The sequence below is a fragment of the Chiloscyllium plagiosum genome, unplaced genomic scaffold, assembly GCF_037043375.1.
Source record: "Chiloscyllium plagiosum isolate Xiang-an unplaced genomic scaffold, Cpla_swu_hap1 HiC_scaffold_1, whole genome shotgun sequence".
In the NCBI taxonomy this organism is placed as follows: domain Eukaryota; kingdom Metazoa; phylum Chordata; class Chondrichthyes; order Orectolobiformes; family Hemiscylliidae; genus Chiloscyllium; species Chiloscyllium plagiosum.
In genome coordinates this window covers 172,276,868-172,295,052 of record NW_028270139.1, presented here as the reverse complement: position 1 = coordinate 172,295,052, position 18,185 = coordinate 172,276,868, and the positions used below count along the sequence as shown (strand labels likewise).

Below are 18,185 nucleotides of genomic sequence, written 5' to 3'. Positions count from 1 at the left end.
GTGTCAGAGAGTCTTCTCACCTCACCTATTTCTATACCCACTTTCCTTACAGACAGTGCTTTTGGCTGCAGTTTATAAACACTGCCAAAATATCAAAAACTCTGATATTGTGCCAACCTTTTATCCTACTTTAAGATCAAACTAACCTACATACCCTTCATTTCACTGTCATCCATGTGCCTATCCAAGAGTCGCTTAAATGTCCCTAATTGTCTGACTCTGCCACCACTGCTGGCAATGCATTCCACACACCCTCCACTCTCTGTGTAATGAGCCTACTTCTGACATCTCCCCTAAACCTTCCTCCAATCACCTTAAAATGATACCCCATTGTGATAGCCATTTCCGCCCTGTGAAAAAGTTTTGTACATCTCTATCAAGTCACCTCTCATCCTTCTTCACTCCAATGAGAAAAGCTCGAGCTCCCTCAACCTTTCTTCATAAGACAGGCCCTCCAGTCCAGACAGCATCCTGGTAAATCTCCTCTGCACCTTCTCTAAAGCATCTACATTTTCCCTGTAGTGAGGTGACCAGAACTGAACACATTATCCCAAGTGTGGTCCAGCCAGGGATTTATAGAGCTGCAGCATAACCTCATGGCTCTTAAACTCCATCCCCCTGCTAATGAAAGCCAACACACCACACACCTTCTTAACAACCTTATCAACTTGTGTAGCAATGTTAAGGGGTATATGGACATGGACCCCCAAGATAACTCTGTTCCTGCATGCTGCCAAAAATCCTGCCTTTAACCCTGTAATCTGCATTCAAATTTCAAAATGAATCAGTTCACACTTTTCCAGGTTGAACTTGTCAGAAACGAATCCCACTTAATCAATAATTTTAGTCCGAGTCAAAGAGTTCCGAAGCAGCACATTTATTCGAACATTTTTAAAGATGGGTGGCTCTACGAGGAGAGACACACCCGACAGTAAAATACAGAGCTTTTATACTTTTCTGAGGGGCCTATCAACACCCCCACACTGAACAATAAACCTATCATAAGTGTCTATTTCATTCTATCCCCTTATTTGATTATTACTTGCGCCCATTATTCCTTCATTTGGTAATTCCCTGCACCCAAGCCTAAGCCTATCATACTTATTAATTACCTCACTTGTTTTTCTTTAAATCTGCCTTATTTGGCTGTCCTTGTTTGTTACAGCCTTCCTGTTATTTTGTCCAGTTCCTCTTTTCTTATCTAACCTTCTGACTTCTGAGATCATCCTTTACTATCTTGATAGTCCAAAAAGCGGCATCCAAGGAGCAGGAGAATCGACGTTTCGGGCATGAGTCCTTCTGCTCATGCACGAAACGTCTATTCTCCTGCGCCTTGGATGCTGCCTGACCTGCTGCGTTTTTCCAGCAACACATTTTCAGCTCTGATCTCCAGCATCTGCAGTCCTCACTTTCTCCTAGTCCAAAAAGCGGAACTACAAACTATGAGCTTATTGCAAAATGCTCCTCCTGCATTTTTCCTTTTGTGGTCAGCTACAACACTCAAAGTAATTTCTTAGCTTAAAACGTTTTCTTAAAAGACTCTGTATATTTGTTAAAATCAACATACACCTGACAACCTGAAATTTTTCTCTCTCAAACTCCATCTGTCACTTCTCAGCCCGTCTCTGCATCCTGTCAATGTTCTGTTGCAACCTACAACAGATCTCCACACTCCATAACTCCACCAGCCTTCATGTCATAACGAACTTAGTAACCCATCTTTCCACTTCCTTATCCAAGTCATTTTTAAAAATCATAAATGCAGAGGTCCCAGAACTGATCCCTGCGGAATACCATTGGTCACCGAGCACCAGGCTGAATACTTTCCATCAACTACCACCCTTTGTCTTGTATGGGCCAGCCAATTCTGCATCCATTTAGCCAGACTTCCCTGCTTCCTGTGCGTCCTTACTTTCTGAATGAACCTACCATGGGGAACCTTATCAAATGCTTTGCTAAAAATCATGTACAGAAGCGCCTCGACTTACGAACTTAATCTGTTCCGGGATCCGGTTCGCGAACCGAAAAGTTCGCGAACTGAATCAATTTTTCCCATTGTTTGGATAGCGTGAGAATGCTTGGACAGCTGTTCACAGCGCACGCACCAAAGACAAACTGAATGAGATCATGCGGGGCCTGATCAAGCGCGTAGCAAAGCAGAACAATGAAACCACATGGTCGCACATGGGCTTTTTGCATTTGTCCCTTCATTCGTACCTTGAATTTTGTACGTGTGTTGAAGCAAAATTTTATGTACAATCCTGTTTGTAAACTGATGTGTTCGTGTACGAGGTCGTTCGTATGTCGAGGCGCTACTGTACACCACATCCACTGCTCTACCTTATCAATGTGTTTTGTCACATCCTCAAAGAATTCAGTAAAGTTTATAAGGCATGACCTGCCCCTCAAAAAGCCATGCTGACTATCTCTAATCAAGCTGTGGTTTTCCAATTAATCATAAATCCTACCTCTCAAAAACCTCTCTAATAATTTGCCCACCACTAATGTTAGACTGACTGGTTTCTATTCCCTTTCTTGATCAAGGGAGTAGCATTTGCCACCTTCCAATCATCTGGCACTACTACAGTGGACAGCAAGGATGCAGAGATCATCTCCAAAGGTGCAGCAATCTCTTCCCTTGCTTCCTGTAATAACCGTGGGAATATCCCGTCTGGCCCAAGGGACTTATCTATCCTTATGTTTTTCAAAATTTTCAGTGTATCTTCCTTCTTAACATCCACCTGTTCAAACATATCAGCCTGTTTGACGCTGTCCTCACAAATGTCAAGGTCCCTCTCACGAATGAATACTGAAGAAAAGTATTCATTAAGGACCTCCCCTACTTCCTCTGACTCCAGGCACAAGATCTCTCCACTATCCCTGATCAGCCTTATCCTCATTCTGGCCATCCTCATGTTCCTCATAGAAGTGTAGAATGTCTTAGATTTTCCTTAATCCTACCCGCTAAAGCTTTTCATGCCCCCTTCTTCCTTTCCTCAGTCCATTATTCAGTTCCTTGCTGGCTATCTTGTAACCCTTTTGAGCCCTGTCTGATCCTTGCCTCCTCAACCTTAAGTAAGCTTCCTTCTTCCTCTTGACTACATGTTCCACATCCCTTGTCACTCACGATTCTCTCAACCTACCATGCCTTCCTTTCTCGAACCAATGTTCATTGGTGAAGTGACCTGTTGCTGCATCTTTCCTTTATGGTCCCTCTAGCCCTGACAGGAATTCGGACAATTCCCCTGTCCTCTGCAGAGCCCAGTAAGTTCCCCTTATCCAGTGAAGCAGTTTGGGCAGGATGAGGGGAAGTGGGGACAGTGCATGCTCTATCAGAAATGCACAGAAAGTCAAAAACTGATCTCCGTACAGTTTGGATTTGTCCTGTAGGAGTGTACAGTGTCCCAGCAGAATGTACTGTCATCAGATTACTAGGTCCCAACTTGTTCAATCCTGTCTCTTTTTCAGGGTTTCCTCTTTTGGCCTGGGTTTGGCTAAAGCTGTTACAAAGTTATTTCTGACATGAATCACAGAATGACACAGATTCAGAAACAAGCTGAGACACAGAGAGAGTGAGAGCACAAGCACAGAGAAACTGAAAAGGGAAAGAGAGATTAATGAGGAGGACAGGCAGAAAACTGTGTTAACACAGAGACAGAACTTTGAAGTGGCGAGCAGAGAGTTGTGATCATTTACAATGTCCGCCTGCCATGTGGGTTTGGTATTTCTGATCTGGTGCCAGGTTTTAAATCTTTCAGCAGCAGAGAATGAAGAATCTGCCGTTGACAATAGGAACCGTGGAAATGGAACTGTGTTCACTGTCCCCAGTAACAGACCCACCAGTCATTCACCAGGAGCTGGCTGGGAGACCAAGATTAAAGGAACCAATTCACGTGGACAAGGAACTGCTTCAGGTGAGGAAGATTGCTTTCTTGTTTTTAATGGAATGAGGGCATCACTGGCTGGGCCAGTATTTACAGCTGATCATAAATTTCCTGGAGGGCAGTTAAGAGTGAACAACAGTCCTGTGGGTCTGGAGTGACAATTTCGGCCAGACCAGATAACGATGGCTGCGTCCTTCCCTAAAGGACATTAATGAACCTGATGGTGTTTTTCCTGACAATCGACAATGGTTTCTTGGTCATCATTAGAGTGTCAATTCCAGATTTTCATTGAGTCTGAACCTCAACATCTGACATAGTGGGATTTGAACACTGGTCCCCTGATCATTACCCTTGTCCCCTGATCATTACACCGGTCCCCTGATCATTACACTAGTTCTCTGATCATTACCCAGGTCCCCTGATAATTGTGCCGGGTCCCCTGATTATGACCTGGGTCCCCTGAGCATTACCCCGGGAGCCTGGATCATTATCCCGAGAGCCCTAATCATTACCCCGTGTCCCCTCATCATTTCCCCTGGTTCCCTGACAATTACCCGGGTCCCCTATCATTATACCAGGACTCCTGAAGATTCCCTGACCATCACCTGAGACCCCTGACTATTACCCCGCATTCACTGACCATTACCCAGGTCCTCTGATCATTACTCCGGGATTCCTGTTCATTACTCCGGGACCCCTGACAATTACTCCTGGTCCCCTGACACCTACCCTGGGTCCCCTGATCATTACCCCGGACCTCTGACAACTACCCCAGGCCCCGATCATTACCCAGGTTCACTGGCCATTACCCTGGATCCCTGATTGTTACCCAGGTTCCCTGACCATTACCCTGATCCTCTATTCATTACCCCGGGTCCCTTGACTATTACCCAAGCCCTCTGATCATTCCCCGGGTCCCCTGATGATTCCCCAAGTCCCCTAACCGTTACCCCGGGTCACCAGATCATTACCCACGTCCCGTAACCATTACATTGGGTCCCATGATCATTACCTGGGTTCCCTGACCATTACTAGGTCCCTGACAATTACCTCGGTCCACTGATCATTACCCAGGTCCCCTGATCATTAATCCTGGTCCCTTGATTATTACACCAGGTTCCGTGATCATTATCCCGAGTCCCCTGACCAATACCCTTGGTCCACTGATCAGTACCCGGGTCCCCTGATCATTACCCAGGTCGCCTAACCATTACCCCAGGTCAAGAGTAGAGTCATAGAGATGTATAGCAGGGAAACATACCCTTCGGTTCTGCCCAAAATGTCCCTGATGAAGGGCTTTTACCCGAAATGTCGATTTTCCTGCTCCTCAGATGCTGACCTGCTGTGCCTTTCCAGCACCACTCTAATCTAGATTCTGGTTTCCAGCATCTGCAGACCTTGTTTTTACCCTTTGGTTCAACCTGTCCACGCCGACCAGATATCCCAACCCAATCTAGTCCCATCTGCCAGTACCCGGTCCATATCCCTCCAAACCCTTCCTATTCATATAGGAGAAAGTGAGGAGTGCAGAAGCTGGAGATCAGAGCTGAAAATGTGTTGCTGGAAAAGCGCAGCAGGTCAGGCTGCATCCAAGGAACAGGAGAATCGATGTTTCAGGCATAAGCCCTTCTTCAGGAATGAGAAAAGTGTGTCCAACAGGCTAAGATAAAAGGTAGGGAGGAGGGACTTGGGGGAGCTCGACACGATCCTGTCCCCCTTAGTCCAAGAACTCCCCACCTACGTTCGGAACACCACCCACGCCCTCCACCTCCTCCATGATTTTCGCTTGCCCGGTCCCCAACGCCTTATCTTTACCATGGACATCCAGTCCCTGTACACCTCCATCCCCCATCACAAAGGACTCAAAGCCCTCCGCTTCTTCCTTTCCCGCCGTACCAATCATTACCCTTCCACTGACACCCTCCTTCGACTGACTGAACTGGTCCTCACCCTGAACAACTTCTCTTTCCAATCCTCCCACTTCTTCCAAACCAAAGGAGTAGCCATGGGCACCCGCATGGGCCCCAGCTATGCCTGCCTCTTCGTAGGATATGTGGAACAGTCCATCTTCCGCAGCTACACTGGCACCACCCCCTACCTTTTCCTCCGCTACATCGATGACTGTATCGGCGCTGCCTCGTGCTCCCACGAGGAAGTTGAACAGTTCATCCACTTTACCAACACCTTCCACCCCGACCTCAAATTCACCTGGACCGTCTCAGACTCCTCCCTCCCCTTCCTAGACCTTTCCATTTCTATCTCGGGCGACCGAATCAACACGGACATTTACTATAAACCGACCGACTCCCACAGCTACCTAGACTACACCTCCTCCCACCCTGCCCCCTGTAAAAACGCTATCCCATATTCCCAATTCCTTCGTCTCCGCCGCATCTGCTCCCAGGAGGACCAGTTCCAATACCGTACAACCCAGATGGCCTCCTTCTTCAAGGACCGCAATATCCCCCCCGACGTGGTCGACGATGCCCTCCACCGCATCTCCTCCACTTCCCGCTCTTCCGCCCTTGAACCCCGCCCTCTCCAACCGCCACCAGGACAGAACCCCACTGGTCCTCACCTACCACCCCACCAACCTCCATATACAGCATATCATCCGCCGTCATTTCCGCCACCTTCAAACGGACCCCACCACCAGGGATATATTTCCCTCCCCTCCCCTATCAGCGTTCCGAAAAGACCACTCCCTCCGTGACTCCCTCGTCAGGTCCACACCCCCCACCAACCCAACCTCCACTCCCGGCACCTTACCCTGCAACTGCAAGAAATGCAAAACTTGCGCCCACACCTCCCCCCTTACTTCCCTCCAAGGCCCCAAGGGATCCTTCCATATCCGCCACAAATTCACCTGCACCTCCACACACATCATTTATTGCATCCGCTGCACCCGATGTGGCCTCCTATATGTTGGGGAGACAGGTCCCCCACTTGCGGAACGTTTCAGAGAACACCTCTGGGACACCTGGACCAACCAACCCAACCACCCCATGGCTCAACACTTCAACTCCCCCTCCCACTCCACCAAGGACATGCAGGTCCTTGGACTCCTCCATCGCCAGACCATCGCAACACGACAGTTGGAGGAAGAGCGCCTCATCTTCCGCCTAGGAACCCTCCAACCACAAGGGATGAACTCCGATTTCTCCAGTTTCCTCATTTCCCTGCCCCCCACCTTGTCTCAGTCCCAACCCTCGGACTCAGCACCACCTTCCTAACCTGCAATCTTCTTCCTGACCTTTCCCCCCCCCCCATCCCCACTCCGGCCTATCACCCTCACTTTATCACCCTCATCTTAACCTCCTTCCACCTATCGCATTCCCAACGCCCCTCCCCCAATCCCTCCTTCCTACCTTTTATCTTAGCCTGCTTGGCACACTTTCCTCGTTCCTGAAGAAGGGCTCATGCCCGAAACGTCGATTCTCCTGCTCCTTGGATGCTGCCTGACCTGCTACGCTTTTCCAGCAACACATTTTCAGGCCCTATTCTCTCCCTCGTTACCCTTTTGTCCTTAATGTATTTGCACAAACTCTTTGGATTACAAAATCATGAGGGGCATGGATAGGATAAATAGACAAAGTCTTTTCCCTTGGGTTGGGGAGTCCAGAACTAGAGGGCATAGGTTTAGGGTGAGAGGGGAAAGACATAAAAGAAACCTAACGGGCAACTTTTTCACGCAGAGGGTGGTACGTGTATGGAATGAGCTGCCAGAGGATGTGGTGGAGGCTGGTACAATTTCAACATTTAAGAGGCATCTGGATGGGTATATGAATAGGAAGGGTTTGGAGGGGTATGGGCCGGGTATTGGCAGGTGGGACGAGATTGGGTTAGGATATCTGGTCGGCATGGACGGGTTGGACCGAAGGGTCTGTTTCCGTGCTGTACATCTTTATGACTATCTCCTGTCCCCTTTTTGCCTCCTGATTTCCTTAGGTCACGCAGCATCTGAGGAGCAGGTAAATCGATGTTTCTGGCAAGAGCACTTCATCAGGAATGAGGCTGAAAGCCTCGGGAGTGGAGCAATAAATGGGAGCAGGGATTGGGGCTGGGGAGAAGGTAGGTGGGAGTGCAAGAGGTGGATGGAGGAAGGGGTAAAGCTGATAGGTCGGAGAGGAGGGTGGAGTGGATAGGTGGGAAGGAAGATTGATAGGTAGGACTGGTCATGAGGACGGTGCTGAGCTGGAAGTTTGGAACTGGGATAAGGTGGGGGGAGGGGAAATGAGGAAACTGGTGAAGTCACATTGATGCCCTGGGATTGAAGGGTTCCGAGGTGAAAGGTAAGGCGTTCTTCTTGCAGGCATCAGGTGGCGAGGGAGTGGTGGTGAAGGAGACCCAGGAGTTGCATATCCTCAGCAGAGTGGGAGGCGGAGTTGAAATGTTCAGCCATGGGGCGGTGGGGTTGATTGGTGCGGGTGTCGCGGAGATGTTCCCCAAAGCATTTTGTGAGAAGGCATCCAGTCTTCCAAATGTAGAGGAGACCGCATCGGGAGCAATGGATACAATAAATAATATTGGTGGATATACAGGTGAAACTTTGATGGATGTGGAAGGCTCCTTTTGTGGCCTTAGATGGAGGTGAGGGGGGAGGTGTGGGTGCAGGTTTTGCAATTCCTGCGGTAGCAGGGGAAGGTGCCAGGTGTGGAGGATGTGGACCTGACCAGGTCGTTACAGAGGGAACAGTCTTTGCAGATAGCGGACATGGGTGGGGAGGGAAATACATCCCTGGTATTGGGGTCCATTAGAGGAGTGGGGATTGAGGGCGGAGGTGCGGGATGTGGATGAGATGCGTTGGAGGGCATCTTCAACCACGTGGGAGAGGAAATTTTGGTCTTTTAAGAAGGAGGTCATCTGGTGTGTTCTGTAGTGGAACTGGTCCCCCTGGGAGCAGATACGGTAGAGGCGGAGGAAGTGGGAATACGGGATAGTATTTTTGCAGGACGTAGGGTTGGAGGATGAGTATTCCAGGTAGCTGTGGGAGTTGGTGGGTTGTAAAAAAATGTTTAGTCGGTCACCATTGATGGAGATGGAGAGGTCAGGGAAGGGGAGGGAAGTATCAGAGATGGTCCAGGTGAATTTAAGATTGGGGTGGAATGTGTTGGTAAAGTTGATGAACTGCTCAACCTCCTCATGGGAGCATGAGGTGGCGCCGATGGAGTCACCAATGTAGTGGAGGAAGAGGTGGGGAGTGGTGCGAAACTACGAAAGATGGACTGATTTGAAAGAGAAATTATTGAAGGTGAGGACCTGTTCAGCCAAACAAATGAGAGTGTAAGTGGAAGAACGTCAATTTTCCTGCTCCTTGGATACTGCCTGACTCTAATCTTAACTCTAATCTCCAGCATCTGTAGTCTTCACTTTCACCTCATTATCCCTGGGTCCCCTGACAACTACTTTGGATCCCTGATCATTACCCTGGTCTCTTGATCATTACCGGGGTGCCCTGATCATTACCCCGTGTCCCCTGACCCGTTACCTGGGTTCTATGACCATTGCCCCGGCTCTTGGGTCCTCTAATCAATACCTGGGTCGTATGATCATGACCTGTATCACCTGATCATTACCCTGGGAACCCTGATCATTCCCCCTGGACCCCTGATCGTTAGCCCGGGACCACCCATCATTACCCTGGAACCCCTGATCATTACCCCAGGACCCCCAATCATTACCCTGGGTTCCCTTGATCATTACCCCGGGTCCCCCAATCATTACCTGGGTCCCCTTGACCATTACCCTGGTTCCCCTCACCATCACCCCGGCTCTGCTGGCTATCACTGTGGGACCCCTGATCATTACCTGGATTCCCTGATCATTACCCCGTCTCCCCTGACCATTACACGGCTCCCCTGACCATTACACGGCTCCCCTGACTATTACCTGGGTCGGAAATGTGTTGCTGGAAAAGCGCAGCAGGTCAGGCAGCATCCAGGGAACAGGAGAATCGACGTTTCAGGCATAAGCCCTTCCTATTACCTGGGTCCCCTGACCATTAGCCCTGCTCCCCTGACAATTACACCAGGTCCGCTGATTGTTACACCGGCTCTGCTGACCATTAACCCGGGTCCCCAGACCATTACCTGAGTCCCCAGACCATTACCCCTGCACCACTGACCGTTACCCGGATCCCATGACCATTACCCGGTCCCCTGACCATTACCCTGGGCCCCCTGACCATTACCTGATCCCCTGACCATTACCCTGCTCCCCTGACCATTACCCCGACCCCTCTGAGGAGAAAGTGAGGTCTGCAGACGCTGGAGATCAAAGCTGAAACTTTATTGCTGGAACAGCACAGCAGGTCAGGCAGCATCTAGGGAACAGAAGATTCGACGTTTCGGGCACATTCCTGAAGAAGGGCATGTGCCCGAAACGTCGAATCTTCTGTTCCCTTGATGCTGCCTGACCTGCTGTGCTGTTCCAGCAATAAAGTTTCAGCCCCAACCCCTCTGACCATTACTCAGCTGCCCTGACCGTTACCCTGCTCTCCTGACTATTACCCCGGCTCACCTGACCATTACCAGGGCTCCCCTGACCATTTCCTCGGGCTCCCATAACCATTACCCTGCTCCCAGACTATTACTCCAGCTCCTCGGACCATTATCCTGCTCCCCTGACCATTATCCTGCTCCCCTGACCATTATCCTGCTCCCCTGACCATTATCCTGCTCCCCTGACCATTACCCCTGCTCCCCTGACCATTACCCCGGCTCCCCTGACCATTACCCCGGCTCCAGTGATCATTACCCTGGCACCCCTGACCATTACCCCAACTCCCCTGATCATTTGGGCGGCACGGTGGCACAGTGGTTAGCACTGCTGCCTCACAGCGCCAGAGACCCGGGTTCAATTCCCGACTCAGGCGACTGACTGTGTGGAGTTTGCACATTCTCCCCGTGTCTGCGTGGGTTTCCTCCGGGTGCTCTGGTTTCCTCCCACAGTCCAAAGATGTGCAGGTCAGGTGAATTGGCCATGCTAAATTGCCTGTAGTGTTAGGTTAAAGGGGTAAATGTAGGGGTATGGGTGGGTTGCGCTTCGGCGGGTCGGTGTGGACTTGTTGGGCCGAAGGGCCTGTTTCCACACTGTAAGTAATCTAATCTAATTACCTTGCTCCCCTGACCATTACACCAACTCCGCTGACGATTACCCTGCTCCCCTGACCATTACCCTGACTCCCCTGACCATAACACTGACTCCCCTGACCATTACTCTGCTCCTTAGCTTAAAAATGTGTTGCTGGAAAAGCGCTGCAGGTCAGGCAGCATCAAACGAGAAGGAGAATCGATGTTTCGGGCATAAGCCCTTCTTCAGGAATGAGGAAAGTGTGCCAAGCAGGCTAAGATAAAAGGTAGGGAGGAGGGACTTGGGGGAGGGGCGTTGGGAATGCGATAGGTGGAAGGAGGTTAAGGTGAGGGTGATAGGCCGAAGAGGGGGTGGAGGCGGAGAGGTCGGGAAGAAGATTGCAGGTCAAGAAGGCGGTGCTGAGTCTGAGGGTTGGGACTGAGACAAGGTGGGGGGAGAGGAAATGAGGAAGCTGGAGAAATCTGCATTCATCCCTTGTGGTTGGAGGGTTCCTAGGCGGAAGATGAGTCGCTCTTCCTCCAGGCGTGGTGTTGCCATGGTCTGGCAATGGAGGACGCCAAGGACCTGCATGACCTTGGCGGAGTGGGAGGGGGAGTTAAAGTGTTCAGCCACAGGGCGGTTGGGTTGGTTGGTGCGGGTGTCCCAGAGGTGTTCTCTGAAACATTCCGCAAGTAGGCGGCCTGCCTCCCCAATATATAGGAGGCCACCCTGACCCCCATGACCCTGACCATTACCCGGATCCCCTGACTATTACACCGACTCCTATGACCATTTCCCCGAATCCCCTGACCATTACCCTGCTCCCCTGACTTTTACCCGGCTCCCCTGACGATTACCCAGGCTCCCCTGACCATTACAGTGCTCTTCTGACCTTTACTCGGATTCCAGGGCCATTACCCTGGCTCCCCTGACCATTACCCTGCTCCCCTGACCATTACCCTGCTCCCCTGACCATTACCCTGCTCCCATGACCATTACCCTGGCACCCCTGACCATTACCCGGCTCCCCTGACCATTACTCGGCTCCCCTGACCATGACCCGGTCTCCCCTGACCATTACCCTGCTCCCCTGACCATTACTCGGCTCCCCTGACCATTACCCTGGCTCGCCTGGCCATTACCCAGGCTCCCATGTCCATTACACTGCTCCCCTGACCATTTCCAAGCTCCACTGACCATTAACCTGCTCCCCGACATTACCCTGCCTCCCCTGACGTTTACATGCGCCCCTGACCATTATCCAGGGACCCCTGACCCTTAGCCCGGCTCCCCAGACCATTACCCTGGCTTCCCTGACCATTACACCGGCTCGCCTGGCCATTACCCTGCTCCCCAGACCATTACCCTGATCCCCTGACCATTACCCTGCTCCCATGACCATTACCCGGCTCCCCGACTATTACCCTGCTCCCCTGTCCATTATCCGGCTCCCCTGACCATTACCCTGCTCCCCTGTCCATTATCCGGCTCCACTGACCATTACCCTGCTCCCCTGACCATTACCCGGCTCCACTGACCCTTACCCTGCTCCCCTGACCATTACCCGGCTCCACTGACCATTACCCGGCTCCCCTGACCATTACCCGGCTCCCCTGACCATTTCCCTGCTCTTCTGACCTTTACCTGGATTCCAGGGCCATTACCAGGCTCCCCTGACCAGTACCCTGCTCCCCTGACCATTACACTGCTCCCCTGACCATTACACTGCTCCCCTGACTATTACCCTCGCTCCCCTGACCATAACCCTGGCTCCCCTGACCATTACACTGCTCCCCTGACTATTACCCTCGCTCCCCTGACCATTACCCTGGCTCCCCTGACCATTACCCTGGCACCCCTGACCATTACCCCGGCTCCCCTGACCATTACCCTGCTCCCCTGGCCATTACCCAGGCTCCCCTGAACATTACACTGCTCCCCTGACCATTACCCTGGCTCCTCTGACCATTACCTTGCTCCCCTTCCCATTTCCCAGCTCCCCTGACCATTACCCGGCTCCCCTGACCATTACCCCATCTCCCCTGACCATTACCCCATCTCCCCTGAGCTGAAAATGTGTTGCTGGAAAAGCGCAGCAGGTCAGGCAGCATCCAGGGAACAGGAGAATCGACGTTTCCAAGAAGAAGGGCTTATGCCCGAAACGTAGATTCTCCTGTTCCCTGGATGCTGCCTGACCTGCTGTGCTTTTCCAGCAACACATTTTCAGCTCTGATCTCCACCATCTGCAGACCTCACTTTCTCCCCATCTCCCCTGACCATTACCCTGCTCCCCTGACCATTTCCAAGCTCCACTGACCATTACCCGGCTCCCCTGACCATTACCCAGTGACCCCAGACCCTTGCCCCAGCTCCCCAGACCATTACCCCGACTCCCCTGACCATTACCCTGCTCCCCTGACCATGACCCCGACTCCCCTGACCATTACGCTGGTTCCCCTGACCATTACCCCGGGTCCCCTGACCATTACCCTGCTCGCCTGACCATTACCAGGCTCCACTGGCCATTACCCTGCTCACCTGACCATTACACCGTCTCCCCTGACCATTACAAGGCTCCCCTGACCATTACCCTGCTCCCCTGACTATTACCGGTTCCCCTAACCATTATCCTGCTCCCCTGCCCATTATCCTGGTTCCCCTGACCATTACGCCGACTCCGCTGACGATTACCCTGCTCCCCTGACCATGACCCCGACTCCCCTGACCATTACCCCGGCTCCTCTGACCATTACGCTGCTCCCATGACCATTACCCGGCTCCCCTGACCATTACCCGGCTCCCCTGACCATTATCCTGCTCCCCTGACCATTACCCGGCTCCAATGACCATTACCCGGCTCCCCTGACCATTACCTGGCTCCACTGACCATTACCCGGCTCCACTGACCATTACCATGCTCCCCTGACCATTACCCCGGCTCCCCTGACCAATACCCTGCTCTCCTGACCTTTACCCGGATTCTACGGCCATTACCTGGTTCCCCTGACCATTACCATGGCTCATCTGCCCATTACCCCGGCTCCTCTGACCATTACCCGACTCCCATGACCATTACCCTGCTCCCCTGACCATTACCCTGCTCCCCGACCATTAGCCTGATGCACTGACCATTACCCGGCTCCACTGACCATTACCCTGCTCCCCTGACCATTAACCTGGCTCCCCTGACCATTACCCTGCTCTTCTGACCTTTTCTCGGATTCCAGGGCCATAACCTGGCTCCCCTGACCATTACCCTGGCTGCTCTGACCATTACCCTGCACACCTGACCATTACCCTGGCTCCCCTAACCATTGCCCCGCTGCCCTGACCATTACACTGCTACCCTGACCATTACCGGCTCCCCGAACCATTATCCTACTCCCTGGCCATTATCCCGGTTCTCCTGACCATTACTCGGCTCCCCTGACCATTACCCAGTCTCCCCTGACCATTACCCTGCTCCCCTGACCATTACTCGGCTCGCCTGACCATTACCCGGTCTCCCCTGACCATTACCCTTCACACGTGACCATTACTCGGCTCGCCTGACCATTACCCTGGCTCGCCTGACCAATACACTGCTCCCCTGACCATTACCCGGGCTCCTCTGACCATTACCCTGCTCCCCTGACCATTACACTGCTCCCCTGACCATTACCCGGGCTCCTCTGACCATTACCCTGCTCCCCTGACCATTAAACCGGCTCCCCTGACCATTACCCTGCTCCCCTGACCATTTCCAAGCTCCACTGACCATTAACCTGCTCCCCTGACATTACCCTGCCTCCCCTGACCTTTACACTGCACCCCTGACCATTATCCAGGGACCCCTGACCCTTAGCCCGGCTCCCCAGACCATTACCCTGGCTCCCCTGACCATTACGCCGACTCCGCTGACGATTACCCTGCTCCCCTGACCATGACCCCGACTCCCCTGACCATTACCCCGGCTCCTCTGACCATTACGCTGCTCCCATGACCATTACCCGGCTCCCCTGACCATTACCCGGCTCCCCTGACCATTACCCTGCTCCCCTGACCATTACCCGGCTCCAATGACCATTACCCGGCTCCCCTGACCATTACCTGGCTCCACTGACCATTACCCGGCTCCACTGACCATTACCATGCTCCCCTGACCATTACCCCGGCTCCCCTGACCAATACCCTGCTCTCCTGACCTTTACCCGGATTCTACGGCCATTACCTGGTTCCCCTGACCATTACCATGGCTCATCTGCCCATTACCCTGGCTCCTCTGACCATTACCCGACTCCCATGACCATTACCCTGCTCCCCTGACCATTACCCTGCTCCCCGACCATTAGCCTGATGCACTGACCATTACCCGGCTCCACTGACCATTACCCTGCTCCCCTGACCATTAACCTGGCTCCCCTGACCATTACCCTGCTCTTCTGACCTTTTCTCGGATTCCAGGGCCATAACCTGGCTCCCCTGACCATTACCCTGGCTGCTCTGACCATTACCCTGCACACCTGACCATTACCCTGGCTCCCCTAACCATTGCCCCGCTGCCCTGACCATTACACTGCTACCCTGACCATTACCGGCTCCCCGAACCATTATCCTACTCCCTGGCCATTATCCCGGTTCTCCTGACCATTACTCGGCTCCCCTGACCATTACCCAGTCTCCCCTGACCATTACCCTGCTCCCCTGACCATTACTCAGCTCCCCTGACCATTACCCGGTCTCCCCTGACCATTACCCTTCACACCTGACCATTACTCGGCTCGCCTGACCATTACCCTGGCTCGCCTGACCAATACACTGCTCCCCTGACCATTACCCGGTCTCCTCTGACCATTACCCTGCTCCCCTGACCATTACACTGCTCCCCTGACCATTACCCGGGGACCCCTGACCCTTAGCCCGGCTCCCCAGACCATTACCCTTGCTCCCTTGACCATTACACTGTCTCCCCTGACCATTACCCTGCTCTCCTGACATTTACCCGGATTCCACGTACATTACCTGGTTCTACTGATCATTACCATGGCTCCTCTGACCATAACCCTGCTCCCCTGACCACTACCCGGCTCCCCTGACCATTACCCTGCTCCCCGGACCATTACCCTGGCTCCCTTGACCATTACCCCGGCTCCCTTGACCATTACCCTGCTCCCCTGACCATTACCCGGCTCCAATGACCATTAACCTGCTCCCTTGACCATTACCTGGCTCCACTGACCATTACCCGGCTCCACTGACCATTACCATGCTCCCCTGACCATTACCCCGGCTCCCCTGACCATTACCCTGCTCTCCTGACCTTTACCCGGATTCCACGGACATTACCTGGTTCCCCTGACCATTACCATGGCTCCTCTGACCATTACCCTGCTCCCCTGACCATTGCCCGGCTCCACTGACCATTACCCTGCACCCCTGACCATTACACCGGCTCCCCTGACCATTATCCTGCTCTTCTGACCTTTACTCGTATTCCAGGGCCATAACCTGGCTCCCCTGACCATTAAACCGGCTCCCCTGACCATTACCCTGCTCTTCTGACCTTTACTCGTATTCCACGGCCATTACCTGGTTCCACTGACCATTACCCTGCTCCCCTGACCATTACCCATTACCCTCTCCCCTGACCATTAGCCTGATGCACTGACCATTACTTGGCTCCACTGACCATTATCCTGCTCCCCTGACCATTAAACCGGCTCCCCTGACCATTACCCTGCTCTTCTGACCTTTACTCATATTCCAGGGCCATAACCTGGCTCCCCTGACCATTACCCTGGCTGCTATGACCATTACCCTGCTCCCCTGACCATTACCTGGCTCCCCTGACTATTATCCTGCTCCCCTGACAATTACCCTGGCTCCCCTGACGATTACCCGGCTCCCCTGACCATTATGAGAAGGTGAGCTCTGCAGATGCTGGAGATCAGAGCTGAAAATGTGTTGCTGGAGAAGCGCAGCAGGTCAGGCAGCATCCAGGGAACAGGAGAATCGACGTTTCGGGCATAAGCCCTGCTTCAGGAATGAGGAAAGTTCGTCCAGCAGGCTAAGATAAAAGGTAGGGAGGAGGGACTTGGGGGAGGGGCGTCGGAAATGTGATAGGTGGAAAGAGGTCAAGGTGAGGGTGATAGGTCAGACTGGGGTGGGGGCAGAGAGGTCAGGAAGAAGATTGCAGGTTAGGAAGGCGGTGCTGAATTTGATGGATTTGACTGAGACAAGGTGGGGGAGGGGAAATGAGGAAACTGGTGAAATCCGAGTTCATCCCTTGTGGTTGGAGGGTTCCTAGGCGGAAGATGAGGCGCTCTTCCTCCAACCGTCGTGTTGTTGTGGTCTGGCGATGGAGGAGTCCAAAGACCTGCATATCCTTAGTGGAGTAGGAGGGGGAGTTGAAGTGTTGAGCCACAGGGTGGTTGGGTTGGTTGGTCCGGGTGTCCCAGAGGTGTTCTCTGAAACGCTCCGCAAGTAGCCGGCCTGTCTCCCCAACATAGAGGAGGCCACATCGGGTGCAGAGGATGCAATAGATGATGTGTGTGGAGGTGCAGGTGAATCTGTGGCGGATATGGAAGTTTCCTTTGGGGCCTTGGAGGGAGGTGAGGGGGGAGGTTTGGGCGCAAGTCTTGCACCTCCTGCGGTTGCAGGGGAAGGTGCCGGGAGTGGAGGTTGGGTTGGTGGGGGGTGTGGATCTGACGAGGGAGTCACGGAGGGAGTGGTCTTTACCGAATGCTGATAGGGGAGGGGAGGGAAATATATCCTTGGTGGTGGGGTCCGTTTGGAGGTGGCGGAAATGACGGCGGATGATACGCTGTATATGGAGGTTGGTGGGGTGGTAGGTGAGGACCAGTGGGGTTCTGTCCTGGTGGCGGTTGGAGGGGCGGGGTTCAAGGGCGGAGGAGCGGGAAGTGGAAGAGATGTGGTGGAGGGCATCGTCGACCACATCGGGGGGGAAATTGCAGTCCTTGAAGAAGGAGGCCATCTGGGTTGTACGTTTTTGGAACTGGTCCTCCTGGGAGCAGATGCGGCAGAGTCGAAGGAATTGGGAGAATGGGATGGCGTTTTTACAGGGGGCAGGATGGGAGGAGGTGTAGTCCAGGTAGCTGTGGGAGTCGGTCGGTTTGTAGTAGATGTCCGAGTTGATTCGGTCGCCTGAGATAGAAATAGAAAGGTCGAGGAAGGGGAGGGAGGAATCTGAGACTGTCCAGGTGAATTTGAGGTCGGGGTGGAAGGTGTTGG

At 52.8% G+C, this 18,185-nt stretch overlaps 1 protein-coding gene across 1 annotated transcript in view; it reads left to right on the top strand.

Annotated features, from left to right (window-relative positions):
* The first annotated feature begins 3,697 nt into the window (after nucleotides 1-3,697).
* The window catches only part of LOC122546170 (disintegrin and metalloproteinase domain-containing protein 12-like), a 467,862-nt gene continuing 453,374 nt past the window's right edge, over nucleotides 3,698-18,185 (top strand). The window contains exon 1 of the mRNA XM_087986005.1: nucleotides 3,698-3,914. Coding sequence (XP_087842131.1) covers nucleotides 3,698-3,914 — 217 coding nt within the window. The remainder of the gene's footprint in view (nucleotides 3,915-18,185) is intronic.